This window comes from Ostrinia nubilalis, chromosome 29 (genome assembly GCF_963855985.1).
Source record: "Ostrinia nubilalis chromosome 29, ilOstNubi1.1, whole genome shotgun sequence".
NCBI classification, from domain to species: Eukaryota; Metazoa; Arthropoda; class Insecta; order Lepidoptera; family Crambidae; genus Ostrinia; species Ostrinia nubilalis.
Window position 1 is genome coordinate 485,238 of NC_087116.1, and position 27,944 is coordinate 513,181.

Genomic DNA, 27,944 nt, shown 5'->3' on the forward strand with positions numbered 1-27,944 from the left:
TCATCGTCTCATCATAATATTTGAAACTACAAAATCAATCGATTGGTTATGGTCAGTGTTGGCACTAATCAATTAATTTTTTAATCAATTAATTAATTTGATTAATTTTAATCATGATTAAATTAATCCTGATTAAAATAATCATGATTAAAAAAGTAATCATAATCATGATTAATTTGTTAATCATTAATCAATAATCATTAATTTGATTAACTTGATTAACTTCTTAAATGTTCTATCGAAAACAATGTTAAAACATTGAATTCTAATATTACACTCGCGAGCAAAACTATGGAATCACTTACATGAAGTTGTTTCCACGCGAACTTGTGTACTAACGAATTTGTTAGTAACAAAAAAAATGGCACCATTTTAAAGATTAAACTTTTATCTTTAAATTGATACCAAATTCATTTAAATCACAACAGTATTTAAAAAGATATCCCGGCTGATGTGAAGAAGTAACGAAAAAGACATGTATGAACTGTTTGATACGTCGCGAGGTGCGGCCTATTTACCCCCTATAAAAGCACGCGTTTTTAGATTTTTGCTTTCACACGTTGATTCATACACATCTCCGCTTCTTTAGACACTTTACCTGGGACTCTACACCTTCAGAAGCAGCACAAATCGTTGCACTATTGCAAGAAAGGCTCAGCCAGCGGGCTGTCGCACGTCAGCGCCACATAAGCCAGTCCTGGGTTTCGAAAGTTTCAAGACGCTTTCGGGAGACTAGTGGCTTTATCCCGACACCAAGTTCTGAACAGCGCCGTTGCACATCGCAGAGGGAAGACCGTTTTTTCATGTCAACCTCTCTATGAAATCGTCGTTTGACTGGAACCGATGTCCATCAAGAGCTCAGAAATGTTCGTAAGATAGCTGTTAGCGAGTGGACAGTTCGTCTAAGATATAAGCAATAGAATTTGACTCCAAAAAGGCCTGCCACAGGCTCGAAACTCACGGCAGGTCACCGATAAGCACCCTTTCAATTTGCTCGTACACATCTCGATGGGAAGGCGAGTAATGGAGGCGAGTTCTGTTCTCCGATGAATGCAAACTGTGTTTGCAGGGCAGCAGTCGAAGAGGTCGGGTTTATAGGCGGCCTGAGGAGCGATTTGTGCAGTGCTGGTTCGCTGAAACAGTGGCTTATGGGGGTGGCTTGCTCGACTTAACATCGAGATGTGTACGAGCAAATTGAAAGCGTGCTTATCGGTGACCTGCCGTCAGTTTTGAGCCTGTGGCAGGCCTTTTTGGAGTTAAATTCTATTGCTTATGTCTTAGACAAACTGTCTACTCGCTAACAGCTATCCTACGAACATTTCTGAGCTCTTACTGGACGTCGATTCCAGTCAAATGACAATTTCATAGAGAGGTTGACATGAAAAAACGGTCTTCCCTCTGCGATGTGCGCCGGCGCTGTTCAGAACTTGGTCTCGGGATAAAGCCACCAGTCTCCTGAAAGCGTCTTAAAACTTTCGAAACCCAGGACTGGCTTATGTGGCGCTGACGTGCGACAGCCCGCTGGCTGAGCCCTTCTTGCAATAGTGCAACGATTTGTGCTGCTTCTGAAGGTGTAGAATCCCAGGTAAAGTGTCAAAAGAAGCGGAGATGTGTATGAATCAACGTGTGAAAGCAAAAATCCGAAAACGCGTGCTTTTATAGGGGGTAAATAGGCCGCAACTCGCGACGTATCAAACAGTTCATACATGTCTTTTTCGTTACTTCTTCACATCAGCCGGGATATCTTTTTAAATACTGGTGTGATTTAAATGAATTTGGTATCAATTTAAAGATAAAAGTTTAATCTTTAAAATGGTGCCACTTTTTTTGTTCCTAACAAATTTGTTAGTACACAAGATCGCGTGGAAACAACTTCATGTAAGTGATTCCATACTTTTGCTCGCGAGTGTAGATGTTTGGTTTTAGGCTACAATTCTATGACAGCTCATACCTAGATAAATATAAGGTAACCTAGACTGCCCCCCGCCCCCTTCCCTCGCTGAAACTTCTGGTGCAGTCTTCCGACCTCCCGTAGGAGGACTTCCCCTACCGTTCCAGCACTTACTTGCAACCCCACACTCCCACCACCTGCCCCCCACTCCTAGCCTCCCCTTAAACTTCTGGTACGAAGTCTCCTGCACCTCCCCAACACGCAAAACCTCCTAGTTTAGCAACCCCACCCTTCTATTGAATTGCCCACGCGTGGGCTTCTCCCCGAAACTTCTGGTACGAAGTCTCCTGCACCTCCCCAACACGCAAAACTTCCTAGCTTAGCAACCCCACCCTTCTATTGAATTGCCCACGCGTGGCCCTCCCCCCGAAACTTCTGGTACGAACTCTCCTGCACCTCCCCAACACGCAAAACCTCCTAGCTTAGCAACCCCACCCTTCTATTGAATTGCCCACGCGTGGGCCTCCCCCCGAAACTTCTGTTACGAACTCTCCTGCACCTCCCCAACACGCAAAACCTCCTAGTTTAGCAACCCCACCCTTCTATTGAATTGCCCACGCGTGGGCTTCTCCCCGAAACTTCTGGTACGAAGTCTCCTGCACCTCCCCAACACGCAAAACTTCCTAGCTTAGCAACCCCACCCTTCTATTGAATTGCCCACGCGTGGCCCTCCCCCCGAAACTTCTGGTACGAACTCTCCTGCACCTCCTCAACACGCAAAACCTCCTAGCTTAGCAACCCCACCCTTCTATTGAATTGCCCACGCGTGGCCCTCCCCCCGAAACTTCTGGTACGAACTCTCCTGCACCTCCTCAACACGCAAAACCTCCTAGCTTAGCAACCCCACCCTTCTATTGAATTGCCCACGCGTGGGCCTCCCCCCGAAACTTCTGTTACGAACTCTCCTGCACCTCCCCAACACACAAAACGTCCTAGTTTAGCAACCCCACCTTTCCGTTGAATTCCCCACGCTTGCGCCTACCTTGGGAGGGGGGGGGGGGACTTCTCCCCTATCGTCAGCCAGCCCGCTTAACTTCTATCCTGACCCAATTTTGCTGTAGGATACCGGAAGAATAGAAGGAATTGTGAGAAACAAAACTAGTGCGATAAGTGTTTTGAGTAGTGAAAATTGACGCAGTTTTTTGGGAAAACGACAGTACAACTCCAGATCCCCCCTTTGCTAGATATTTTATAAGTCGCGGGTACCTTTTCATACACTCCCAACCCTTTTCTTATGAAAATAGTAGATAGTTAATCAAATAATCAAATTAACGATTAATGATTATGATTAATTAATCTTAATCAAAATTTTTGATTAATGATTAACTAATCATAATCAAAAAAATTTGATTATGATTTTAATCATTAATTTTTAATCATTAATCAGATTAACTTTTTGCCAACACTGGATGGTTTCCAATTGGGATATCTCATAAAACTCATTTATTTTTGCAGAGGCTTTTAAAAAGCACTTTTACACGTCCCAGTATTAACCCTACCACTGCTTCGGGACAATAAATGGGCCAGTGCTGAGAACAAGCAGCGCAAGAAACTCAGACACTAAATGTCAGCCTCTTTTTCAAGGGTGAAACTACTGAAGGATAAACTGAAGGATCTGAAACTACTGAATCAATGATATGGTTTTAAATTAGAGTCGTCAGTCTTAGTAAGAAGACGCCATTATTGCTACACTCACCATACAGCTTGGAACAGCTCTTCTCTATAGCAGCGACGCAGGAGGCGCACGTCATGCCTTTCACTTCCAGCGTGCAGCAGGACAGTTCAACTGGCTCTGTCTGTCTGTCTGCCATGGGCGACGCTGTGCCCTGGAAATAACAATAATAATTTTAAAAACTGTTATTTATCAGATAAATAGGTACATGGTGTTACTTTGCATTCTTGCCATATTTACAGAGGTAACTATATGAATGACACTGAACACAAATCAGTAAAAAAACAATGTCCCAAAATTGTGTTTTTAAAACTTGAGTATTTTAATTTTATCGACAATCTTCTCTGTTTTTAAATATCTATTGGAGTTTTTAAAATTATTTTTGACACTTTGGTAAAAATCTGACGCCCACTGTTTATCCCAATTGCGCCTGTTGAATGCGACAAAATTGGATTATTTCAATTTGTACTGCAAAAAAACTAAATTTACTTAAAACTCAGTGTGGTTTCTTTACGGGAATCTCTTCTTTATCTAAATAATAGGTATTGTTCCCTACTTTTATTTCTGTGTCAAGGATGTAAAGTAACACCCTGTATGTGGAATGGAAATGAAACTGCTTAGGAAACAATCATTCGTTCGTGCCAAATGACGTCCACTGCTGGCAAAGGTCTCCTCCAAGGATATCCATAACTATCGGTCCTGCGCTGCCCGCATCCAGGCTCTTCCCGCGACCTTCACCAGATCGTCGGTCCACCTAGTGGAAGGCTGCCACTCGAGAACTTTTCTGTCCATAGCTCGTAGAGGAACCAATAAATAATTTCATTTTGTAAGTTTCTTCTAAAAAGCTAATAGTGAAAATGTGAGCTACAGGAGCTAAGTACTGAAAACAATTACACGGTCAAAGGTTATTTTTTATTAATCTTATTATAACACCCCTCTTTTTGCGTAGGGGGTAATAAATAATTAATTATCTGTAATTAAAATAGTAACTGTAAGTTCTGTAACTGTTGCTTGGGGAAGGCCTTTGTTAAGCAATGGACGTCCTGTGGTTGAAATGATGAACTGTTTCTTTATACAGCTTCTAGCGAACAATGTACTTTGTAGCGCTCTTTGGGGGAGAATAAACTTTTTATAATGCGAAGAGCTAGGGAGCTTCGCTGCCTGCTGCTGTCTTTCCCGATCACTACAATCCGGGCCTTTTCAAGGCGAGAGTGAATAGGCACTTACAGGGCAGATATGTACCATCCTAGACTGCATCTCACTTAACACCAGGTGCGATTGCGGTCAAATACCTGCTTTGTTATGCATTAAAATAAATTGGCCACTGAATTTGACTAAAATGATGATGATGATGACTTACGTTTGCGTGTGTTTTGCTTTTAACAGGTGTTGGTGGTTTGGCACTATCACCAGATCCTTCTTGGGAGTTGTTCTGAGAATTTGTTTCTGAAACAAAACATAATTTTAATTACAATTTTAATCTTTAAATGCCATGTTAGTATTTCTAATACTCAACAAGATACACTCACTTCCGTATTCACAAACATTACTATGAGGTCTCACAGTGCGAGTGAACGCACAGGGTGACACAAGAACCAATTACAGAGCTCTATTCAACGATGTGCGTTCGACTTGCTGCTTCACTTAAACAAGCATCATTTGAAAATACGGATGTTATCTTGATGATGACAAAAAGACGACGAAGACGAAGTTGATGATGATTATGCCATAGCCAATGATGCTAACGTAAAATTCACTCGATGATGACGATGACGATGGTAATGATGACTCACTATTGCCAATGATGCAATCTTCAAATTGACCTGATGATGATTATGATGAAGACTCATCTTTGATGCTGACGACTCATCTTTGATGCTGACGATTCACCATTGATGCTGACGACTTTCCGTGCTTTTAAGCGGGACAAACTTGACCTTCACTGGTTGGGTTATTGGCGGTCAAGCTGTAGATCCCGGCTACACAGGAGTTGCAGCGGTGGGGACGAGAGGTGGGAACAGTCCCGTTTTTTGATGCTGACGACTGACCATTGATACTGACGACTGACCATTGATGCTGACGACTCACCATTGATACTGACGACTGACCATTGATACTGACGACTGACCATTGATGCTGACGACTGACCATTGATACTGACGACTGACCATTGATACTGACGACTGACAATTGATGCTGACGACTGACCATTGCTGCTGACGACTCACCATTGATACCGACGACTGACCATTGATGCTGACGACTGACCATTGATGCTGACGACTGACCATTGATGCTGACGACTGACCATTGATGCTGACGACTGACCATTGATACTGACGACTGACCATTGATGCTGACGACTGACCATTGATACCGACGACTGACCATTGATGCTGACGACTGACCATTGATACTGACGACTGACCATTGATACTGACGACTGACCATTGATGCTGACGACTCACCACTGATGCTGACGACTCACCATTGATACTGACGACTGACCATTGATGCTGACGACTGACCATTGATGCTGACGACTCACCATTGATGCTGACGTCGAAGCCCAAGTTATAAACAGCGTCAGCGATCTGTTGCGGAGTCACCGCCAGCGTTGAGCGTACCCTCGCTATGCCTGAGGGTAGGTCTACGGACGCTGATACGACTCCTGGCATCTCTTTCAGTGTGCCTGAGGATGAGAGAGACGGGTATAAGTTTAGCAGCTCACTAAAGAACGTTGGGCTGTTATTGCGATTGTCAAAGTCGCAAAAAATAAGTCAAAGATTTACAAAATGAATTTTCCCAAAAAACTTGGCCACTTTGGCACTTTGAGACTATTAGCACAGAATAATAATAAGTACTACGTACAGAAGTTATACTTCGCGAAGGTATTTAAAAAAATGTATGCTCAATGTCATTAACAATATGGTGTAATTTAGCTTGTCTCAAGAGTCAAGCACCATTTTGTTGACAAACGTCAGTGATCGGCACTGCGCCGAAGCTATAGGGCTGACTTCGGTAAAATGATGTGACGTGAGGTGCCAAACTGCGGAAAATGGCGGAGGAAATACATGATTTATAGTCTATCCAATATAGCTTGATTAGAATGACAGCTATCAAACGAATGTGACTAGTGCTGGGTATGTTTCGTACGGTTCACATAGATGTATAGATAAGTTTTCGAAAAAATGATATAAAAATTGCACCCAACTTTCTTCATATCTTTATTCATAAAAATGACAATTATAATTTAAATTTAAAGACAGTAAAATTTAAAATTCATGTCAAGGGTGTACAACCTAAGTCGTAGTCATTATCATCAGTGTTCTTCAGTGGTTTTTTCCTCTCGCTAGAGGGCGGTGGGCATCTCTTCTAGAGCAACGGTGCTATGAATACCCAAAAAAATACCGGTGATTGATTTCCAATGTTTGATTTATTTAAGAATGAAATGTGTTTTGGTTTTTAATAGTGAACATTTAGAAAAACGTATAACTTGACTTAAATATGTTAAAAAATTAGTTAAATATGTTAAAAAATTAGTTAAATATGTTAAAAAATTAGTTTTAATTTAATATGACATTTGTCGATATTATTATGTCCTATCACTAACATTTTTGTAACTCGATATGACCTTGTAGAGACGTCGTTAATACTCTAGCTTGATTTTTATAATTTCGAATTACTACTTATTGGTGTAATTTAACGCTGCATTTACACGAAATCAACATTTTTATTGGAAGCACTGTCGTCGAAAATATTGTTTGTAGGTCAGACGTGAATTATTTCTTGTCCGCCAATATTTAGCTCTCATTGATCGCTACTACAAAGTTATGTCGTTACTTTTGATGGCAGCTGTCATTCTAATCAAGCTATATTGGATAGACTATAGCATGAATTATCATGAATAATATTAACTACTTATTTACCTCTCAGTGTCTTGAGGCAACTTAAAAAAGTACATTATGTGTTTTTATTATTATTTAGGCAGTTAAATACTGCACAGTATTCAGTACACCATTTTCTTTATTTTTTTCCATCATACACAAGAATACGCGTGCGTGAGTCAATGTTCGCTCGTATGTGAGGCCTTGTCGAATAGTATCCTGTAGGTGGGCCATCGTGCGTGTTTTGTTTTCGATGTAAACTCGCGGAGATGAACAGGCCTGCTATTAGTCTCAAAGTGCCAAAGTGGCCAAAAAGTTGACAACACATACTTATTCCAATTGTAACAAAGACGTGTTGCGAACTACATATTTGGTTACTTTGGGTGTCACGAACTATTTGACGGTGACTGTATCATAAAGCATAAATTAATCCCTTTGCTCTAGGAGTAAAACCAGACTCAGAGTTTCCAGGGTCGATTCCCAGTGAAGGCAGTTATCTGCTCGGTTTGGTTATGGTAGGGCTTATTCTAAGTCCGCCTGGATAGCTACCACCATCTTACCACAACTTACTAGTCTGTCGCCATAGCAACAATATTAACAGTATTATTTTGGAGGTAAGATAGCCAGTTCCTCTGTGGTTGAGGATTCTGGGTAAAGCTCTCTTCTACCTTCAGCCTGATCATCACTTTCATTTAGGTGAAATGCAGGCCAAGAGCTTCCTCGTTCAAATCAAATCGTTTATGCAGTACATAGGCTCTTTTCAGGGCGCTTATACACGTCCCAAATATAGCTTGCCCTACCACCACTTCGGGACAACATATGGGCTGGTGCTGATAAGAAGTGGCGGAAGAAACTCAGTTGAGGATAATACACTATTTTGAACTTTACTACCTCGTGTTAAGGGTCTACCAACCTTCGATGGTGTTGACGCACGACTGGCAAGTCATGCCGGTGACGTGTAGCACCACCTCGCTCTCTTCGCTTGACGTCCCCATGTCTATCAGAAGATCGGTGGGTATTGGCTTTGGTAGGAGACTTCTGTGGGGAGAGAAAGAATGTATTAGAGATGAAGAGGTTGTAAACAGATGAACAACAAAGTGATACTATAAGGTTCAGACTCAGTTTTATCTTTTGAGGTACGGAACCCCGATTTGGTTAACCTTTTTCAATAATAGCCTTATCTAGACTTGTGCGCCAATAAACAGCGATGTGGTACTGCCAAAGTAGAATAGGGTACCCCCTTTCTTCTCGTGGATGTCGTTAGAGGCGACGAAGGGACATACGAGTATATGTGAACATCAGGCCTCCCCAATCCATCTGGCCAGCGTGGGGAATCCGTGCTAAATCCTCCATTTGCCTCTGGTAAATTAAGGAGGATTGTGCTCCTGCAGTGGAGACTGAATGACCTGATGATGATGGTTACTCTGTATCTCACCTGGCCTCGTCATCACCCTCTGGCACGTTGAAGCCCATGTCGTGTCGTGTATATGCACGCGGATGATATCAGAAGTAGCCCTATTGATGCTATCGTTTCATTAATCTAATGCCGTCCACTGCTGGACAAAAGCCTCTCCACAACGACGGGTCTTGCACTACATGTATCCAGATGATCTTCACCAGATCCTCGGTCCACCAAGTCGAAGGTCTACCTACAGTAAGTTTTCCAATCCGTAGTCATTGGTGCCCCCTAGAAGTTTGGCGATTCTGCGGGCTATGTCCTTCATGATAAAGCGTGCTACTCTGCAAAGGCTGCCGTGTCTACGTAAGCTTTTTATGACCCGATGATGATGGTTACTCTGTATCTCACCTGGTCTCGTCATCACCCCCTGGCACTGGCACGTCGAAGCCCATGCCTTGTGTCCAGAAGTGTTGTGACGTATGTCGTAAGAGCTCGCTAGCCGTCTGGCCTATATGGTAGGGTCGTGCTCCTGCATTGGAAACTGGGTGGACTGATGACTCACCTGGCCTCGTCATCGGCCGGCACATCGAATCCCATGTCGTGTATGTGCGCGCGAATGGCGGCGGCGGAGCACTCGCGCGGGTCATACCGGGAGCAGCCCGCGCTCTACTGGTGACGACGCTAGCGTACTAAGACCTGGCCTAGTCGTCTCCCGCTGGTGCTTTGAAGCCCATTTCTTACTTAAAGTGAGAGCAGAGTAGTGTTTGAGCACTCCTATTATTCCATGAATGTCGTAAGAGGCGACTTACTCTCTAATCTGCATGAGGATTGTAAGCCAAAACCTCCTCTGGCTAATAGAATAGAATAGAATAGAATAATCTTTATTGCCAAAACTGTGTACAATTTGTGCTGGTCACAATGCAAAAAAATAGTTACAACAGTGTTACCCATATCGGGCATACAATAGTTAAAATACAGTAATAAAGTTAGAGTTTAATTATTTAATTATTAAAGGGTCGTGCTCCTGCTGTAGTGACTTGATAATGATGATGACTACTATGCAACTATCTCCCGTCTGCGTGGGGAGTGTAGACCACATTCTGCATTTGCCTCTGGCACATTAGAGGAGGTCGTCCTGAAGACCTGATGACGACTCGATTCAGCCTTATGCCATTCACTGCTGGAGAAGGGATTCGTTGGGGAGGCAAAAGATTTCCACATTAAACGGTCTTACGCTGCACATCGTCGATCCACCGAGCCGGAGGCCTGCCTATACACGTTTTCTGATCCGTGGTCCTTGGTGCCCCGCCCACTGCGACTTAAGTCTGTGGAGACTAAATGACCTGATGATGGTGACTAAATTGCAATGCAACTAGCTCCGTCTGTGTGTGGAGTGTAGGTCTAATCCTCTATTTGCCTCTAGCTAGTACATTAGAGAGGGTCGTGCTAATGATGATGATGATGACTCACCTGGCCTCGTCATCGCCCGGCACGTCGAAACCCATGTCGTGAATGTGCGCGCGGATGGCGGCAGCGGAGCACGCGCGCGGGTCATACCGGAAGTAGCCCGCGTGCTCTGATAGCTCCACCTGGAAAAGGTTTTAAGGATACTTAAATTAAGGTATTAAAACTCGCATAATATGAATTGAAAAGCCCTACATAGTCGACATTCCACCAGCTCGCACGACTGGCATGTCATGCCATTGATCGGGACCCGAACCGCCACTAGGTCTTGCTGGGCTCTGATTGTTGGAGACCACAGGAGATGGGAGTAGACTAGAGTAGCCCAAAGTAGACCATAGTAACTACACTAACTACAGCATACCAGAGTGGACCATAGGTGCTTGGAGTAGAGCACAGTAGACCTAAGTAGACCACAACAGACTGTGGTAGTCCACAGTAGACCTCAGTAATCCACAGTAGATCCTAGTAGACCATAGTAGACTGGAGTAGTCTGATACAGTAGACCGATTAAATTAGACCACATTGCCCCATAATAGACCATAATATTTGGTCCATTGGCAGAAGAACGTACCTTAACGTATTGCACGCCGGGCAGCTCGCTTACAGAGCCCTCTATGCTCTTCACGCACGACTGGCATGTCATGCCATTGATCGGGACCCGCACCGCCACCAGCTCTTGGCTGGGCTCTCTGTGGACAACAGAAATAATATTATTAATAACTATTAACTTGACATTTGGTTAATCTGTAAAGCACAGCTCGTAAAACTGATGGCTCTTGGAAGAAAAGTTCTAAAATGGCCACCATAAGCCGGAAGACGTGGTGTAAGTAGGTATTCCACTTGGAGGACCAACGATCTTAGTGGTCGCAGGAAGCACCTGGATGCGACACCTTAGGATAGGTCATTAGGGACATCTATGGGAGAGGCCTTTGCCCAGCAGTGGACGGCACTAGGTTGAAACGAACGAATGGCTTCTAGAAATGCTAGACAGAATAGCAGTCACTTATTTGCCAGCTTACATGACCATTTGTTAGTTCCAATTTTCAAAGGAGCTCTGATACTTCCGAAATAGGTAGGAAAGTTATTGATTATATAATACTTCCGGTTATAGGCATTAGTAAGTATAAATTAGCCTTTCAACCTTGTAAAAGCCTTCATGTCACATAATCCAAGTTGTGAAATAAGAACAGTCGGCGTTTGGTTCCGGTAAAGTAGAACCACGCCCACTTTTCCCATAGACGTCGTAAGAGGCGACTAAGGGACAAAAATGCGAGCATCAGGCCTCCCCAAACCGTCTGGCCAGCGTGGGGAGTGTAGGACAAATCCTCCATTTGCCTCTGGTAAATTGGAGTCGTGTTCCTGCAGTGGAGATTATTGATCTAATGATGATCTTATAAAATTTATTTATTGTGAAATTAAACTTTCGAGTTCCATTTCAAGTCAGTTTACTTGTGACCACGGCTGCAGCATAGCAGCCGAAATGTCAAGCTGTGAGTACAAAGACTCATATAAAAATGTCGCGTTGAGTTGTTGAGATCTGTGTTTCTCTGTTACTATATTTGATAGTCTCACTATATTTCACAGTATTAATCAATTTTGCATTAAAATAAGTCCAAAAAACAAGTTAGTAGTCGGAAATCCGTTGTAAGAACTAAAATACTGTGTATTTGTGGTTTGAAATCAATCATTTCAAAGAAATCTATCAATCAGTCACCAAGTCATTAACATTGGCCTTGTTCTCTTTAATTAATGACTCAAGAGAACGGTTACATTGTGGGCTGATTTGTTATTCAAAATATTTTACATCCTGTTAAAATTATGGAAAGTTAAGATACATGTCAAAAACAGGCCAAGTTTTGTGTAAAGGTTTGGCCAAACCAACGCGTGTGTATCTTGCGTGCGCGGTGGCGATCAGTGGGCTGAGTGTGAGTTTTGAGCGCGTTTAAAATTTGTATGAAAATTTTAGTTCTTGAACGTTTCCGCTAGGGGCGCTGTACAATCCTTTATTTTTTTAATGCCATTTTTTGATGTAAACTCACACTAGGCCCTCAGAATTAATAAATTTGTAGCGATCAGTTCACATCAACGCGTCCTGTCATTGGTCGCAGCGATCTAGAGATCTATGCATGCGAAGTGTGTGATCGCCATCGACAAAGAACGTAAGTATATTTAAATGCAGCTATTGCACCACTAATTCGCCCCCAACTTGGCCCAGTCTACTACCGTGCGCTTAACACCAAGTAATGTGCATTCGTTGTTAACCATTATCTCCAGAACCAAACAGATTGGTCACAGTTTTCTCATTTTCCGCATGTTATACGTTTTAATGGGTTAACTTTGTTTGTCTACACATTTTTACGGTTTTCTTTATCTGTCTTGGAAATACAGTTGAAGTGTAGTTTGCGTCAATAGAATCGGGTTAAATGAAAGCATATAAAAAAATCACATGCAAAGATAGGTTTGCTAAAATCATTGGAGACATGGCAGATTGGTGTCAATTTTATACGTCTTTATTTCTTTGGTAAATGTTAATTTCACATAATACACAAGTGCCCTGAAAACCACCTACTTAAGACTTACAGGGCAGATATGTACCATCCTAGACTGCATCTCACTTAACATCAGTAGCGATTGTGGTCAAATACCTGCCGTGTTCTGCATAAACAAAATTGGTTTAGAAATAGTTCTCAGTCGCAAAGAAAAACATAGGATCGTTTTTTAATCCCGATTTTGAAAGTATTTCTGTGGCAGACAATCCACGCAAGCGAAGCCGGGGGCCAAAAGCTGTATAAGGTCAAAGGCCTTGACCCCAATAATGCATTAGGTAACAGTAAAACGTTACTGTCTACTCATATAACGCCAAATAAAATTCCACACACATTTCTCACGTACGAGTACATAGATAAGATAAAATTAAAAACCAGACCGCGTAAAAGTATCGTGGTGTTTTTACAAGGTACTTTTTGTCAGTACAGTTCATTCGTTCGTTCCAGCCAAAATGACGTCCACTGCTGGACCAAGAATTTCCACAGCGACCGGTCATGCGCCGCCCGCACCCATGAATCTCCCGCGAGCCCGCGACCTTCACCAGATCATGGGTTCACCTAGTGGCAGGCCTGCCCACACTACGTCATTCGACCCGTGGTCTCCGGGCTAGGATGCGCGCCGTGATATACTTTATCGACGTCAAAATGTATGGGCAAAATCGATAAAATGACGTGATAACCGCTTATCGCGGCGCGCATCCTAGGCCTACAGTACAGTATGTGACAGTATATCAATCATACTTCAGTTTTAGTCCACTGTAGGAGTAGGATTTGATTTGATTTAACCCTTTCTTTTGAGCTCAAAGTTGCACAGCGTGCTATGGAGAGGGCTATGCTCGGTGTTTCTTTACGAGATCGAATCAGAAATGAGGAGATCCGTAAACGAACTAAAGTCGCTGACATAGCCCGACGGATCAGCAAGCTGAAGTGGCAGTGGGCAGGGCACATAGTACGCAGAACTGACGGCCGATGGGGCAGCAAGGTTCTGGAATGGAGGCCACGTACCGGAAAACGCAGCGTGGGACGTCCACCCACAAGGTGGACCGACGACCTGATAAAGGTAGCAGGAAGGCGCTGGATGCAGGCTGCTACCAACCGTGCGATGTGGAAGTCATTGGGGGAGGCCTATGTTCAGCAGTGGACGTCCTGTGGCTGAAATGATGAACCCTTTCTAGTTTGCGGAAGGCAAGTGGAGGATTTGGCCTACACTTGCCACGCTAGCCAGACGGGTTGGGGAGGCAACCATAATCAATTTTATTTGGTCTAGATTTTTCGTTTATGTTTTTACTAAAAGTTGGGATGTTACCCTCAATATTAGGAGTATTTAGGATTTTTTTTATTTTAAATGTTACATACGACGAAGGCATTCCTGCTAGTGTAAGGTTTTTCAGGTTATAAGCATTTTTTGTTCGGTTGAAAATTAGAGGCTCTATATTTATTTACCTCTCTTCCATGTATTTTCAGTAATTTTTCGTCAGTTTAAATAAAAAACTTAAATATTTTCATATAAATAAATCGCTTCTACTTTACTAGATCAAAATATTACCGCACTTTATTATCTAACTCGGAAACAATACGAAACGGCGCGCACAGTGCACGTAACACTATAATTTACTATCGCAAATTAGCACCTATTGCCAATAGCATAAGGTGCTAGATATCTATACTTGTCTCTATCATACTACATATTGTGGTTTAGAACATGGTAAATTGCAGTTAAAGGAATGTCAGCTTTGTATTCATTATCGGAAAGATTTCTTTTGATCAAATAACTTTAAGAATCGTTCTGACATGAAATTAAAAATAACTTAATTATTTTCACACTTAGTCAAAGTGGTTTAAAAAAGTTTTTTTTTTACCTGGTAACGTGGAAGTTCAAACTTTTGTATTTCATTTAAAACTCTTTGGAATATTCAAAAGAAAAAACAAACTCAAACAAATCATTAAAAAAGTCTGTCAAAAATTATAACACTGGCACAAAATGTTTCAATTTTAAAAAAATACTCGTTCCACGTTCAATATTTGAAATATTCCGAATGCGACTGTTACACCATAGGAAACGTAACGCGCACCGCGTGCAAAAGCATTGCGCACGCTTGCTTAGTTGTTAGTACCGTGTGCTGAGTCATTGTTCAGTCCACTTTGAACTTTATCTCATGGGCATAAGAGTTTTCTATCGTAGATTAACAGAGTTGTGAGGAAAAAATAAAAGTATAGGTAATATAGGTAAAATAGGAAAAAAGTGACAAGTCTGGATTTTTATTTAATCTATGTAGAGTTTAAAGTGTTAAGTTGATTACAAATCTGAGGCCAGTGGTTGTTGAACTCTTTTGAGTCAGAGGTCGTGGGTTTGAGTTCAAGATAGGGCACATAAAAGTGTCAGTCAGTTGAACAAATATAGGATCAATTGCATGAAAAAATTATTTCAAAGTTATTTGAGAGAAATCTCCATAATAAATTAAGTATCTACATAGTTGTAGCAAGTGCCTAGCTCTAACTTGCATCGTATTTTAATATCGACCTTCGTTGATGAGGAAAAGAAACCAGACTGGAATAGAATAAAAAACAAATTGAACTGACAAAAAATTATACAGAAAACGTGTTTACTACCTATTGAAGTGAATAAAACTTTTCTTTAAGATTCAAAATAAGGAAAAAGGCAATTATTTAATAACGTAGAATAAACAATCTTAATCACTTCAAAAACAGAATAGAAAGACGTTTAATTGGAGGCAAATTACGCTTTTAATGTAATTAAATAGACAAATCAAAATTGTCTACTATAAGGAATTTAAAATGAATACCTAACCAGTAAATAGCGCGAGAATAAAGATCAAAATTGCATTAGTAACTCACATGATAACCTATTTAGTCCAAAAAAAAGTTTCCAACCTTTTTATTCTTCGGCTCACAACAAAACCTCTTTGCTCCAAAAAAAAAATACACGCCCTTTTTAATCTGTGCCCCTGACAGCGCACCGACCAATCGCGTCCGAGCGCGCGAAATGACTAATCATGGCTGTCATGGCGCGCAAAATACAAAACGGCCAGTGTTTGTTTAAACTTTGTTCTACATTTATTAAATAATGAGGTTGATTATCAAAATAACGTGTGGTGCAGCTTGTTTGGAATGTTCTAGACACAATAGGCATAACAAAAGTTATGTCAGGCTGGCTACGTGACTATGAATGATAATACAGAGAGTACACTAGGGAATGGATAGTTTGTATTATGAAATGACACCCAAGTATGTATGCTGACATAGGCCAAGCAAGCTGAAGTGGCAGCAGTCAAGGAATATAGCAGAACTGACAGGTAGAAAGAAAGGTTCTGAAATTGAGGCAAACGAAGTAGAGGATATCCACCCCACAAGGATAAGGGATAAGGCGCTGGATGCAGGCCGCTTCCAACAAATCAATCCGAAAATCATTGGAGGATGCCTATGTTTAGCAGCGGACGTTGTGTGGCTGTTAGATGATGATGATCATCAAAGTATGGTCGTATACTAAATAATCCAGGACCACACACTATTTAAGACCTGTCTGGAATAAAATTGCATCCAAACCAAACCAAATTGGGATTGTTCTAGAGTCTAGATCTAGAGCACTTAAATCTATTATGGTCTAGATTCTAGACCATAATAAATTTAAATGCTTATTTATCATCATGTAGCCCCCAGCACAGCGCATTTTTCAATCCAAATTACAACATATTCCAACATCGAAGATAAATACGATATCACATGTTATACCTACGTCCGTACTTTACAAATGAGTGGAAATCACAGTTCTGTGTGATTACGCAAATGGAGTAAATGAAGGGAGAGTGAAGAAAGCTGTAGCGACACTTTTTAGGATCGCATCCAGTAAATGCGAGGCGAGGCTATAAATAAGCTGTGTGGATGTATGAGAAATGGTTGCACGAAACTTATTTTGAGAATCAAAATTGTCACATTATCGTTTAATTCGAAGTTTGAGTATCGAATTTTGTCAAATACGCAAACGATTCGACAAAATTCGATACTCAACCTTCGAATTAAACGATAACGTGAAAATTTTGATGAATTTGAATCTTGAATTAAGTTTCGTTCAACCGTTTCTCATGCTAAGTTCACTTCACGACACGTTCACAAGGGCGCTGTTGTAGTTTTCGTACTAAATCTTTTGATGGCGATTCGAGTACGCAAACGATTCGAACTCGAAAGTTTTTCGTGCTAGCCGTACAGACTTTTCTAGCCTGAGGAGTTCAAATTTAAATAGTTTATTCGGTTCATAGACCCTTTCCAGGGCACTTATACATGTCCCAAATATAGCTGGCCTATATGAGTGTAGGCCAAATTTTCCATTTGCCTCTGATAGGTAAATAGAGACGCCTTCCTGCATTCGAGAATGACGACGATTATGATGACGATGATGACACGAGGCGATGTATTAAGAACTAGCTTTCTACCCGCGGCTTCGCCCGCGTGGAATTTTGTCTGTCACAGAAAAACTTTATCGCGCGCGTCCCTGTTTCAAAAACCGGGATAAAAACTATCCTATGTCCTTTCCCGGGACTCAAACTATCTCTATGCCAAATTTTATCAAAATCGCTTCATATAGCTCCAATACAGCTCTATTACTGTAGAAATACCCGTGAAAAGAGAAAGGCATCCACCTTGATCCACAGCCCGGCTCAGTTTGGGCAGTGAACCAGTTTCAACCGGTTGGGTTATGTCAATTGGATCAAAATTGACAATTTCACACAACTTGTAATAAGTTGTAATGCAGTGTGATTCTTGCAGAAGTAAAACCACCCCAAGTCTTCCCGTGGATGACCTTAAAAGCGACTAAAGTGACAAAATAATAGTGGTAACTAAGTTTCTTGCAATGCTTCTTTTCAGCACTGGCTCATTTATTGTCCCGAAGCAGTGGTAGGATAGCTTTAAGGACGTGTAAAAGTGCTATTTAGGAGCCTACGCGAACATCAGGCCTCCCCAACCCGTCTGGCCAGCGTGGGGAGTGTAGGACAAATGCTCCATTTGCCTCTGTAAATTAGAGGGTCGTGTTCCTGCAGTGGAGACTAAGGACTTATCAAAGACATTTCAAGGTGGTTAATAGTCCGTTTGCAGGACCGCACAAGTAAAATCTTATGACAACAGCGTTGGTGGAACAAAATTGACACGATCTTGCAAAAGCACGCCTTATGTCCTGTTCAAAACGTCTAATTTGAATGCGCCATAAATGACCTGATAGTAATTTTAATTCTGCTGATAAAAATGTAGATTCTGTGAGAGAACGATATTCCGAGCAGAAACTAGTCTATAATAAATCAAACAAAGCATTTAACAGTACAACAAGTACTATTATTACATTCTTTGTCAGAACCTCGGCTTGAGGTCAGACACGTCGTTATAATCTCTGAAGCATTGTCCCTTGAGGCTATACCTTGATCGATTAGTATGGTTTCTCAAACTTATAAACCCCATAAAAACTCACTTTATTTTTACTATAAATTATCACCTTATTTTTACAAGTAGGCTTTTAAAAAGCCCTTTTACACGTCCCAGTATTAACCCTACCACTGCCGTTTTCCCGGGACAAACTTGACCTTCACTGGTTGGGTTATTGGCGGTCAAGCTGTAGATCCTGGCTACACAGGAGTTGCAGCTGTGGGAACGAGAGGTGGGAATAGTCCCCTTCCTTCTATAAAGTGAGATGCAATCCAAGAACTTCCCCGTTGTGGCTACAATATTGTTTTGCAACACCGGAGTTACAGATTTTAATCAAGTTCCACATGTTGACATATCCCGCCAAATCTGGAAAGCGCGCCAAAACAATGACGCCATGTTGTGCACAGATTATAAACGGTATTGTTGCGGCTCTTTTGTTTGTGGAAACCGTAGAGTTTTGTAATTATTTAATTGGAGTTCTATATTTAGAATTTATTTGCTTAGCTATTCTGTTGTATTTTCAACCGACTTCAAAAAAGGAGGAGGTTCTCAATTCGACCCGTATGTTTTTTTTTTTTTTTCTATGTTTGTTACGCGATAACTCCGCCAATTATGAACCGATTTGAAAAAATCTTTTTTCGGCGTATAGGTAATACTTCAAGGGTGGTCCCATTTAAATTTAATAATAGAAAAAACAACCCCCAAGGGTGGAAAATTGGGGATGAACTTTTTTATACGCAATATCTCCGCCGATTATAAATCAATTTGAACGATTCTTTTTTTGTTGAATAGGTATTATCAAAAGGGTGGTTTCATGCGAATTTGAAGAAAATATTTCACCCCCAAGGGTGGAAAATTGGGGATGAACTTTTTTATACGCAATATTTTTAATTTTTAGTTTTTTTTTGTGTTCACGCATTTGAAGTCGGTTTTATTTTTTTAAAAAGTTAATTATTAGTACAAGCAAAAGATATACCTTATAGAGGTAGCAAGGAAGGCGCTGGAGGTAGGCCTCTACCAAACAGGCGATGGAAATCATTGGGGGAGGCCTATGTTCAGCAGTGGACGTCCTGTGGCTGAAATGATGAATGTTGATGACGATCTCAGAGTCATTTAAACTACATAAAAAATAAATACACATTAACTGTCTCTTGGAAAGGACCAAAATGGTTGAACTACGTGAGAAAATCGATCAAGAATTTGCTGGATTAATTCCAAGCGAGTAGAAAAGTCTATTAGAGAAATAGAGGTCACCACGAGAGCGATATTAAATATTTCTCGTGCCTTTCTGACTTTGGGGATAGGGTTGTCACGTACACAAAGGTCGATTATTTAAAAAAACGCACGTTAGTCGCATTTGCAACGCACTACAGAAGTGATGGCATCGCGCTTCTAACGCGCTACAGCAGCGCCCGCGCGGGCGAGGGCCCTAAGGCCTCAGCCTCGAACTTAGCGGGCAGCGGCGCGGGAGCGGCGGCGGGGCGGGAGCGGCAGGATCTTATGCGTAAAATCAAATAGACCGGTTCGCGAAAACAGCGGCGCGGCAGCGGCGCCGGAGCGGGCAACGAGCGGGCAGCGGCGAGGGAGCGGGCAACGAGCGGGCAGCGCACTCCTTCTTTTGCCCACAATAAATCGAGCGTAAGGAATAAATTTGAATCGAAATAAAATTTTCGCCGTTGTTCAGACATTTCGTTCGCGAATAAAAACAAATATCTCGACAACACAACCCCGAACACAACACTTCGCCGCTAAAGCGCCGCGCGAGCTGCCCGCTAGTTTCGAGAACGGGTCTGCGTTGCCCGCCCAGCTCCCGCGCCGCCGCCGCCGCCGCCCCGCTGCCCGCTAAGTTCGAGGCTGAGGCCTAATAAGTGACCGAGTTTGTCCGTGCGTTTCTTCTCAGCACTTGCCATATGTTTGTCTCAAAGCGCTGGTAGGGCCCAAAAGATAAGGAGACATGTAAAGTGCTTCTTAAGGGCTACCTGTTTTTATTATTTTTGACGTTCATAAGTGCCTAAATACTGGTCAAAATTGAATAAATATTAAAAAAAACTCATTTTATCTTTGCAAGTAGGCTTTTAAAAAGCACTTTTACACGTCCCAGTATTAACCCTACCACTGCTTCGGGACAACAAATGGGCCAGTACTGAAAAGAAGCAGCGCAAGAAACTGACAATTTTTGATATGATTTGAATCTTGTGGTTGACACCCCTACACCCAGACGAGTGGGCGTGGAATCCACCCACACAGTCGTTCCAGGATCCCCCTGTGCCCTATTCGAGGTTCGCAAATACGCGTGGGTGGGTGCTAAATATAGAAGCTGTTTACACGTAATAATAATTAACTTTTTTAAAAAATAAAACCGACTTCAAATGCGTGAACACAAAAAAAACTAAAAATTGAAAATATTGCGTATAAAAAAGTTCATCCCCAATTTTCCACCCTTGGGGGTGAAATATTTTCTTCAAATTCGCATGAAACCACCCTTTTGATAATACCTATTCAACAAAAAAATAATCGTTCAAATTGATTTATAATCGGCGGAGATATTGCGTATAAAAAAGTTCATCCCCAATTTTCCACCCTTGGGGATTGTTTTTTCTATTATTAAATTTAAATGGGACCACCCTTGAGGTATTACCTATACGCCGAAAAAAGATTTGTTCAAATCGGTTCATAATTGACGGAGTTATCGCGTAACAAACATAGAAAAAAAAAAAAACATACGGGTCGAATTGAGAACCTCCTCCTTTTTTTGAAGTCGGTTGAAAATACATTTCAGACCTCTTTCAGTTGGCTTTGAATTACCAAAAGATCCGAGCCCGAAGATAACCACGTCAACTTTTTTTTTATCCACAACGAGGAAGCTCTTGGCCTGTATCTCACGGTGAGATACAGGCGTCACTTACCATCAGGTGAGATTCTCACCTGATGGTAAGTGACGATCAGACCGAAGGTGGAAGCGAGCTTCACCCGGAATCCTCAACCACGGAGGAACTGGCTATCTTACCTCTAACTGCCGGAACACAACAATGCTGTTACCATTGTTGTTATGGCGACAGACTTAGGTAAGATAGTGGTAGCTAGCTAGGCGGACTTAGAACAAGACCTACCACCAACCAAACCGAACAGAAAAATCTGCCCCCACTGGGAATCGAACCCGGGACCTCTGCGTCGGACGCAGGTGGTCTTACCACTAGACCACAGAGGCGGTTAAATCAAATTAAACAACATAGAGGCTATAATCGATGGCGATATTGAGTTCGTTCCTTCGTTAGTTTCAGCCAAATAAAGTCCACTGCTGGACAAAGGCCTCACCCAAAGATTTGGAAGAAGTAGTTTTCATTACTGTACATATTTGTTTGTTACAATAATATCATATCGCATGCTTGCTATAATTTTAATGGACTGCTCCATTTTTCATCTCAGATGTCATTACACAATCTAGTTCAATTGACTGGCACGACTCTATCGTTCATTTTAATCATGCCATCTTATATTCGACGATTTTTTGATGATCTAGGTTAGCAACTAAACTGTTACGCCTTTATAGGGCGCTGGAAATTGTCACTACAATTAGAATCTTTCCTGTGTGATCGAAACAGAAATGAGGAGATCCGAAGGAAAACCAAAGTGACCGACACAGCCCGCAGAATTGCTAAAATCAAACTCGTAGAGCTGATGGCCGTTGGGGCAGAAAAGATCTTGAGTTGCGTCTAAAGCCTGGTCCGTGAGCACGTAGAATTCTGTCCAATGACCCCAAGATACCCATCCTTATCGCTCGCGCGTTATTATGTTGCTTGGGGTCATTGGACAAAATTCTACGTGCTCACGGACCAGGCTTTACGGGCACACGTAGTGTGGACAGTCCGCCACTAGGTGGACCGACGATCTGGTGAAGATCGCGGAAAGAACCTGGATGCGGGCAGCGCAGGACCGGTTGTTATGGAAATCCTTGGAGGAGGCTTTTGTCCAGCAGAGGACGTCATTTGGCTGAAACGAACGAACGAACCGAACTCTTAGCCAAATAAACGAATTGACATTTCTTGCGTATCGCCTGAGATCGTACAGACAAAGCCAACCTTGGTTTATCTAGGTTAGGCACTGATAACAGCTGTCAGTCTTATCTAGAAGCATCTGTATCTATCTTTGGTTTGTTGAGTGCTTTGTCTGGTATACAATTGACATCACACCAGCAGTACTATACAGGGTGGAATTGTGTAATGCCATCTGAAGGGAAAGTACTCTTAATACTGTAGATAGAAAATTTTACTCGAAGAAAAAATACCCTTATTTTTCAATAGAAAGAAAACTCCATTCAAATATTTCCGGAAATTCGCTTGCCACACGGGCCACACCCGAGTATCGAACTGACTAAAACCTGTCAAAATCTATCTACAGTAATAAGTAGCATTAGATACAAATTTTAATACAATATTCTGTAACATGAAACCTACAATTTTGTTGCAAAATCATTTCTCTTAAGACCTCATAAAGGTCAAGTTTGTCCCGGGGAAAAGTTAAACTGTCATTGGACCCGCAACGAAAAATCAGAAGAACATACGAGGAGTTCGAAGTTAAAGATCGACTTCCTTCCAATACCAAGCGGATGACAGGTGACAAAGAAATAAAGATTTAAACAGTTTTTAGGGTGATTTTTAACTATAACTCTATTGAATACCGAAACAAATCTACGCGGGCAAATTCGCGGGTAAAACCAATACGAAAAATGTCGCTTACCCAATCTCCAAATCATCCAGCCGCTGGTACTTGAAACCTCTCGACAGCATGTTGTCTCTTTCGCACACACTGCACACTAAACTATATCTGTCTCATTTCACCACTCGACACTGTCACTGGAGGTGGAACGCGGTAACTGCACTTTGTATGTCATTTTTACTCGATTGCGCCAGAAGGAGGGTTATGTTTTTAAAGATTTTTCTGTAATTTAAGTTATTTATTGTAAAGCAGTTGTGTTTTGTTTATAATTTTGTATCATTGTTATTTTATAGGTCTCGTTTTACTGATTCCTGATAATTTTATTAATTCTTGATAATGTTTCAGATAGTTATTTGATAGATAGAACGTTATCTTCCAAATAAAAGCTGATTAGTGCCACTTGTGGTCTAAACTGAATAAATATTTTTGGTTTTGATTTGATTTTGATTGTTGTAACCAGTGACTCTGTTTTTCACTATTTTGTGTTTGCCCAATCAAAAATTTTAACTTTATGACAAGTTTACCTACATATTACAACACCTGGCAGCTATGACGTCACATCGACGCTCTAAGGGCTATATTTCACCGGGACACCATGGCGGCGCAACCAGTCGCCGCTACCAACAAAATGTATAGAGCTTTGCGCAACCAAACGGACACCAGGTGAGCAACTCTCTATAGAGCTGTATACATTTTGTTGGTAGCCGGCGACTGGTTGCGCCGCCATGGTGTCCCGGTGAAATATAGCCCTAATACGGACGGGGCAAACGCGGAGAGGTGTGTGGGTGTGTGCAAGGGAGAGTCGCATTCAGAGAAGTGCGCAGTTAGCTCGATCGTGTATGAAAGTATATTTTAAGCTTTAATGGAATGCCTAATTGAATTACTGACAAAGTTATCAATTTAATAACCTTATAAACGATAAAATATCAGCCTAGATACGAAAATGATATTTATCAGAAATATTTTCAACGATACAGAAAAAGAGGTCTTTGAATTATCACCAATATTTGTAACTGATAATTTTTAGTATTTTTATACGCACATTGGCAAACATTAATTTCAAAAAGCTATGATCTATAGTCGGCTTTAAAAAGCAGTGCTAGTTCTTTCTTCACACTAACATTTGCTCTTAATAGGAATCGAACTTTGCAACCACATCTAAGGTGGCCCAGTACACTAACCACCAAGCCAGCCAGCCAAAGCCATATCTACTCTATGTATATCAAACTCTAACAAACACGATATCTTTTTACGTCACCTAACTAACATACGTATTTATCATTATACTAGCTTTCCGCCCGCGGCTCCGCCCGCGTGGAATTTCGTTTGTTAAATTTTCCTGAATTTTCTTTGCTATAAACCTCACGGAGCCCGAGACCTTTCCAACGAATGCAAAACCGTGGAAATCGGTTCGTGCGTTCTGGAGTTATAGCGCCAGGAAGGAAAACCCGACTTATTTTTATATAGTAGATTTATTTTTTGTTCAAATACAATACGATTTTCTTTTCATAACTTTTCTCACACTAAAGAATATTTGCAAGAAAATAGCCTATTCATCCAGTCTTTCTCCACTTAGGCACTCACTTATCAACACACAGCAATTAATTTCTATTTACATAAGATTCCGCAATGTATTATACCTATTTATATTACCCAACTATAAACCACGTAATGTAATCATTACTAAGAAAATTACAATGAAAATTAATTATTTCCTCACTTTCTACGAGACGTATCACTTCCCGATATACACTGCTAATCACACAATATACCTTATCTTAATATGTACTTCATTGACATAAATAATATAGAATCGTGTGCAACGCAGCAGTGCCGATTGCAAGAAGTAAATACTATATGTCTAGCGCTTAACTCAGTGCCTGAGGTATAAGAGTGTTTTTGACACGTCAAACGTCAGCGAGACTTCAGATTGATATTTTTTTTTATCCACAACGAGGAAGCTCTTGGCCTGTATCTCACCTGATGGTAAGCGATGATCAGGCCGAAGGTGGAAGCGAGCTTCACCCGGTATCCTCAACCACGGAGGAACTGGCTACCTTACCTCTAACTGCCGGAACACAATAATGCTGTTAACATTGTTGTTATGGCGACCGACTTAGGTAAGATGGTGGTAGCTAGCCAGGCGGACTTAGAACAAGCCCTACCACCAACCAAACCGAACAGAAAAATCTGCCCTTACTGGGAATCGAACCCGGGACCTCTGTGTCTGAAGCAGGTGGTCTTACCACTAGACCACAGAGGCGGTTATATGCTTTGTCATGTCATAATATGTCAATGTCATACCTCCTGTGCCGCTCCTATACATCCGACACTGGCTGAAGCTTCAGCCAAACCAACATGCAGTTCGCGTCGGCGATGGCGATCACTGCGCGTGCATAGGCCAATGACTGGGCTAGATTTATAGCTGCTGTTTCTCCTGATATAACCACTAGGGTAGGCAGTCAATTGGGTCATCGTCATCAGGTCATTTAGTCTCCACTGCAGGAGCACGACCCTCTCTAATTTACCAGAGGCAAGAGGATTTGTCCTACACTCCCCACGCTGGCCAGACGGGTTGGGGAGGCCTGATGTTTGTATTTGTCCCTTAGTCACCTCTTACGACATCCTCGGGAAGAGTGGGAGTACTGGGAGTAGTCCATTTTGACACCAATTAGGTACCAATAATTCCAAAGCAAAGAAAGTTGCGAGAAAAGGCTATTTATATACAACTTCTCATTACAAACTGAAATTGCAAACTAACTGATTGATATTATATCAGCTATTACTTCACTGCTAAAAAGCACGTAACTTAGTGGTAATTACTAACGTGGTTACTGCAGCGAAAGTGTGACGTAACGCGCTGGTAACTGCTTGATAATAGTGATAATTTAACCACAACGGGGAAACTCTTTGCCTGCATCTCACCTGATGGAAAGTGACGATCAGGTTGAAGGTGGAAGCGAGTTTCTCCCAGAATCAACCACAGAGGAACTGGCTATCTTGCCAACTGCCAAAACAGCAATGCTGCTAACATTGTTGTTATGGCGACCAACTTAGGTGAAATGGTGGTAGCCCACCAGGGGCTCTACTGGGAATCTAACCCATGATCTTAAGAGTCACTAGTCCACAACATTCTAGCCAGCCAGGTGGTTCTATAAGCTACCACCAAACCAAAAATTTAACTCCACTGGGAATCGAACCGATGATCTTAAGATTCCAATCCTCTAATCACTAGGCTATTTAACATTTATTGTAACGAACACACGACATTGTTTTAATTTAACTGTCTATAAGAACAATAGAGTTTATTTTAACTGCACAATTGTTTCTAAATATAGTCTAATTTGTTTGTGTATGTATACTACAGTAGCGGTATGTATAGGTAAACATGCATAGCGTTCATATTGCAAAAGAGACGTTCGTTCGTTCGTTTCAGCCGAATCACGTCCACTGCTGGACAAAGGCCTCCTCCAAGGTTTTCCACAATGAACGGTCCTGCGCTGCCCGCATCCAGGCTCTTCCCGCGACCTTCACCAGATCGTCGGTCCACCTAGTAGGAGGCCTGCCCACGCTACGTCTTCCAGCCCGTGGTCGCCACTCGAGAACTTTTCTGCCCCAACGGCCATCGTCTCTACGAGCTATGTGCCCCACCCTATGTACCTATATGTGCGAAATGAGACGTACACGCCCGTATTCACAAACATTACTATGAGGTCTCACAGTGCGCGTGGACGCACAGGGTGACACACAAACCAATCACAGAGCTCTATTCCGAGAAGTGGACATTTTGCGTCCCGGTTGTCATTTTGAGAAGTTGTCATTATGAGTTTAACGTCTAAAATGTAACCCTGTCTTATCAAATACAAAGTTTTTGGAACCCATATTATTGGGAAATACATATCAAATCAAACACCACTTATTTGCTGAGCGTAACTGGCTGATAAGGGAACGGATATCAGTCAGATAAGCAACTGAGTGCGTTGTTTGGTAAACACCCAGGTCTATGGTGATAGCTGGTAAATAACCATGGAGTTATGTAATCTATGGGTACTTACTTATTGATCGTGCACTGTACGATAGAGCTAGCGCTAAACTAGCGTTTAACCGCCTCTGTGGTCTAGTGGTAAGACCACCTGCTTCAGACGCAGAGGTCCCGGGTTCGATTCCCAGTAGGGGCAGAATTTTCTGTTCGGTTTGGTTGGTGGTAGGGCTTGTTTGCATTGCATGCATGCATTAGGGGAGGCCTATGTTCAGCAGTGGACGTCCTATGGCTGAAATGATGATGATGATGATGATGAGGGCTTGTTTTAAGTCCGCCTGGCTAGCTACCACCATCTTACTTAAGTCTGTCGCCATAACAACAATGTTAACAGCATTGTTGTGTTCCGGCAGTTAGAGGTAAGATAGCCAGTTCCTCCGTGGTTGAGGATTCCGGGTGAAGGCTAAGAGCTTCCTCGTTGTGGATAAAAAAAAACTCAGTCAGTGTCTTATGTATGGAAGCGGCATGGGAGTAGGGTTGCCAGATCCAAAAACACAAAAGCCGGACTCTGTGCTTTATTTGGCCGGACATTTTACCCTAAAAGCCGGACATGCGACTGGGGGGGGGGAGGTACAATTTAGTGAGCTCGCGAGTGAGTACTATCATCATCGGTTGCCTAACGTCCTGATGCGTGCGTGTCTTATTCTGTGGCTCGACTTTCGCCTGGCGCGGCAGCCAAATAAAAAGCCTAACAAAAGCCGGACAGGCCGGACATCGGTTATTTTGGCCGGACACGCAATCAAAAAGCCTATGTCCGGCTTTATCCGGACGCCTGGCAACCCTACATGGGAGGGTTTATGAGACGTCAAACGTCAGCGAGACTTGTATAGATGACCCACG

The 27,944-nt window shown here is 42.0% G+C and overlaps 1 protein-coding gene and 1 long non-coding RNA gene across 3 annotated transcripts in view; one reads left to right on the plus strand and one right to left on the minus strand.

The window, feature by feature from the left end:
- LOC135085706 (uncharacterized) overlaps window positions 1-27,944 on the plus strand; it is a 463,562-nt gene that overhangs the window by 386,527 nt on the left and 49,091 nt on the right. The gene's annotated exons all lie outside the window — the stretch shown is intronic.
- Window positions 1-27,944, minus strand: part of LOC135085576 (copper-transporting ATPase 1) — an 87,744-nt gene that overhangs the window by 32,809 nt on the left and 26,991 nt on the right. The window contains exons 4-9 of the mRNA XM_063980347.1: window positions 10,945-11,062; window positions 10,380-10,498; window positions 8,424-8,548; window positions 6,172-6,315; window positions 4,984-5,069; window positions 3,648-3,777 (exon numbers count right to left, since the gene is read on the minus strand). Coding sequence (XP_063836417.1) covers window positions 3,648-3,777; window positions 4,984-5,069; window positions 6,172-6,315; window positions 8,424-8,548; window positions 10,380-10,498; window positions 10,945-11,062 — 722 coding nt within the window. The remainder of the gene's footprint in view (window positions 1-3,647; window positions 3,778-4,983; window positions 5,070-6,171; window positions 6,316-8,423; window positions 8,549-10,379; window positions 10,499-10,944; window positions 11,063-27,944) is intronic.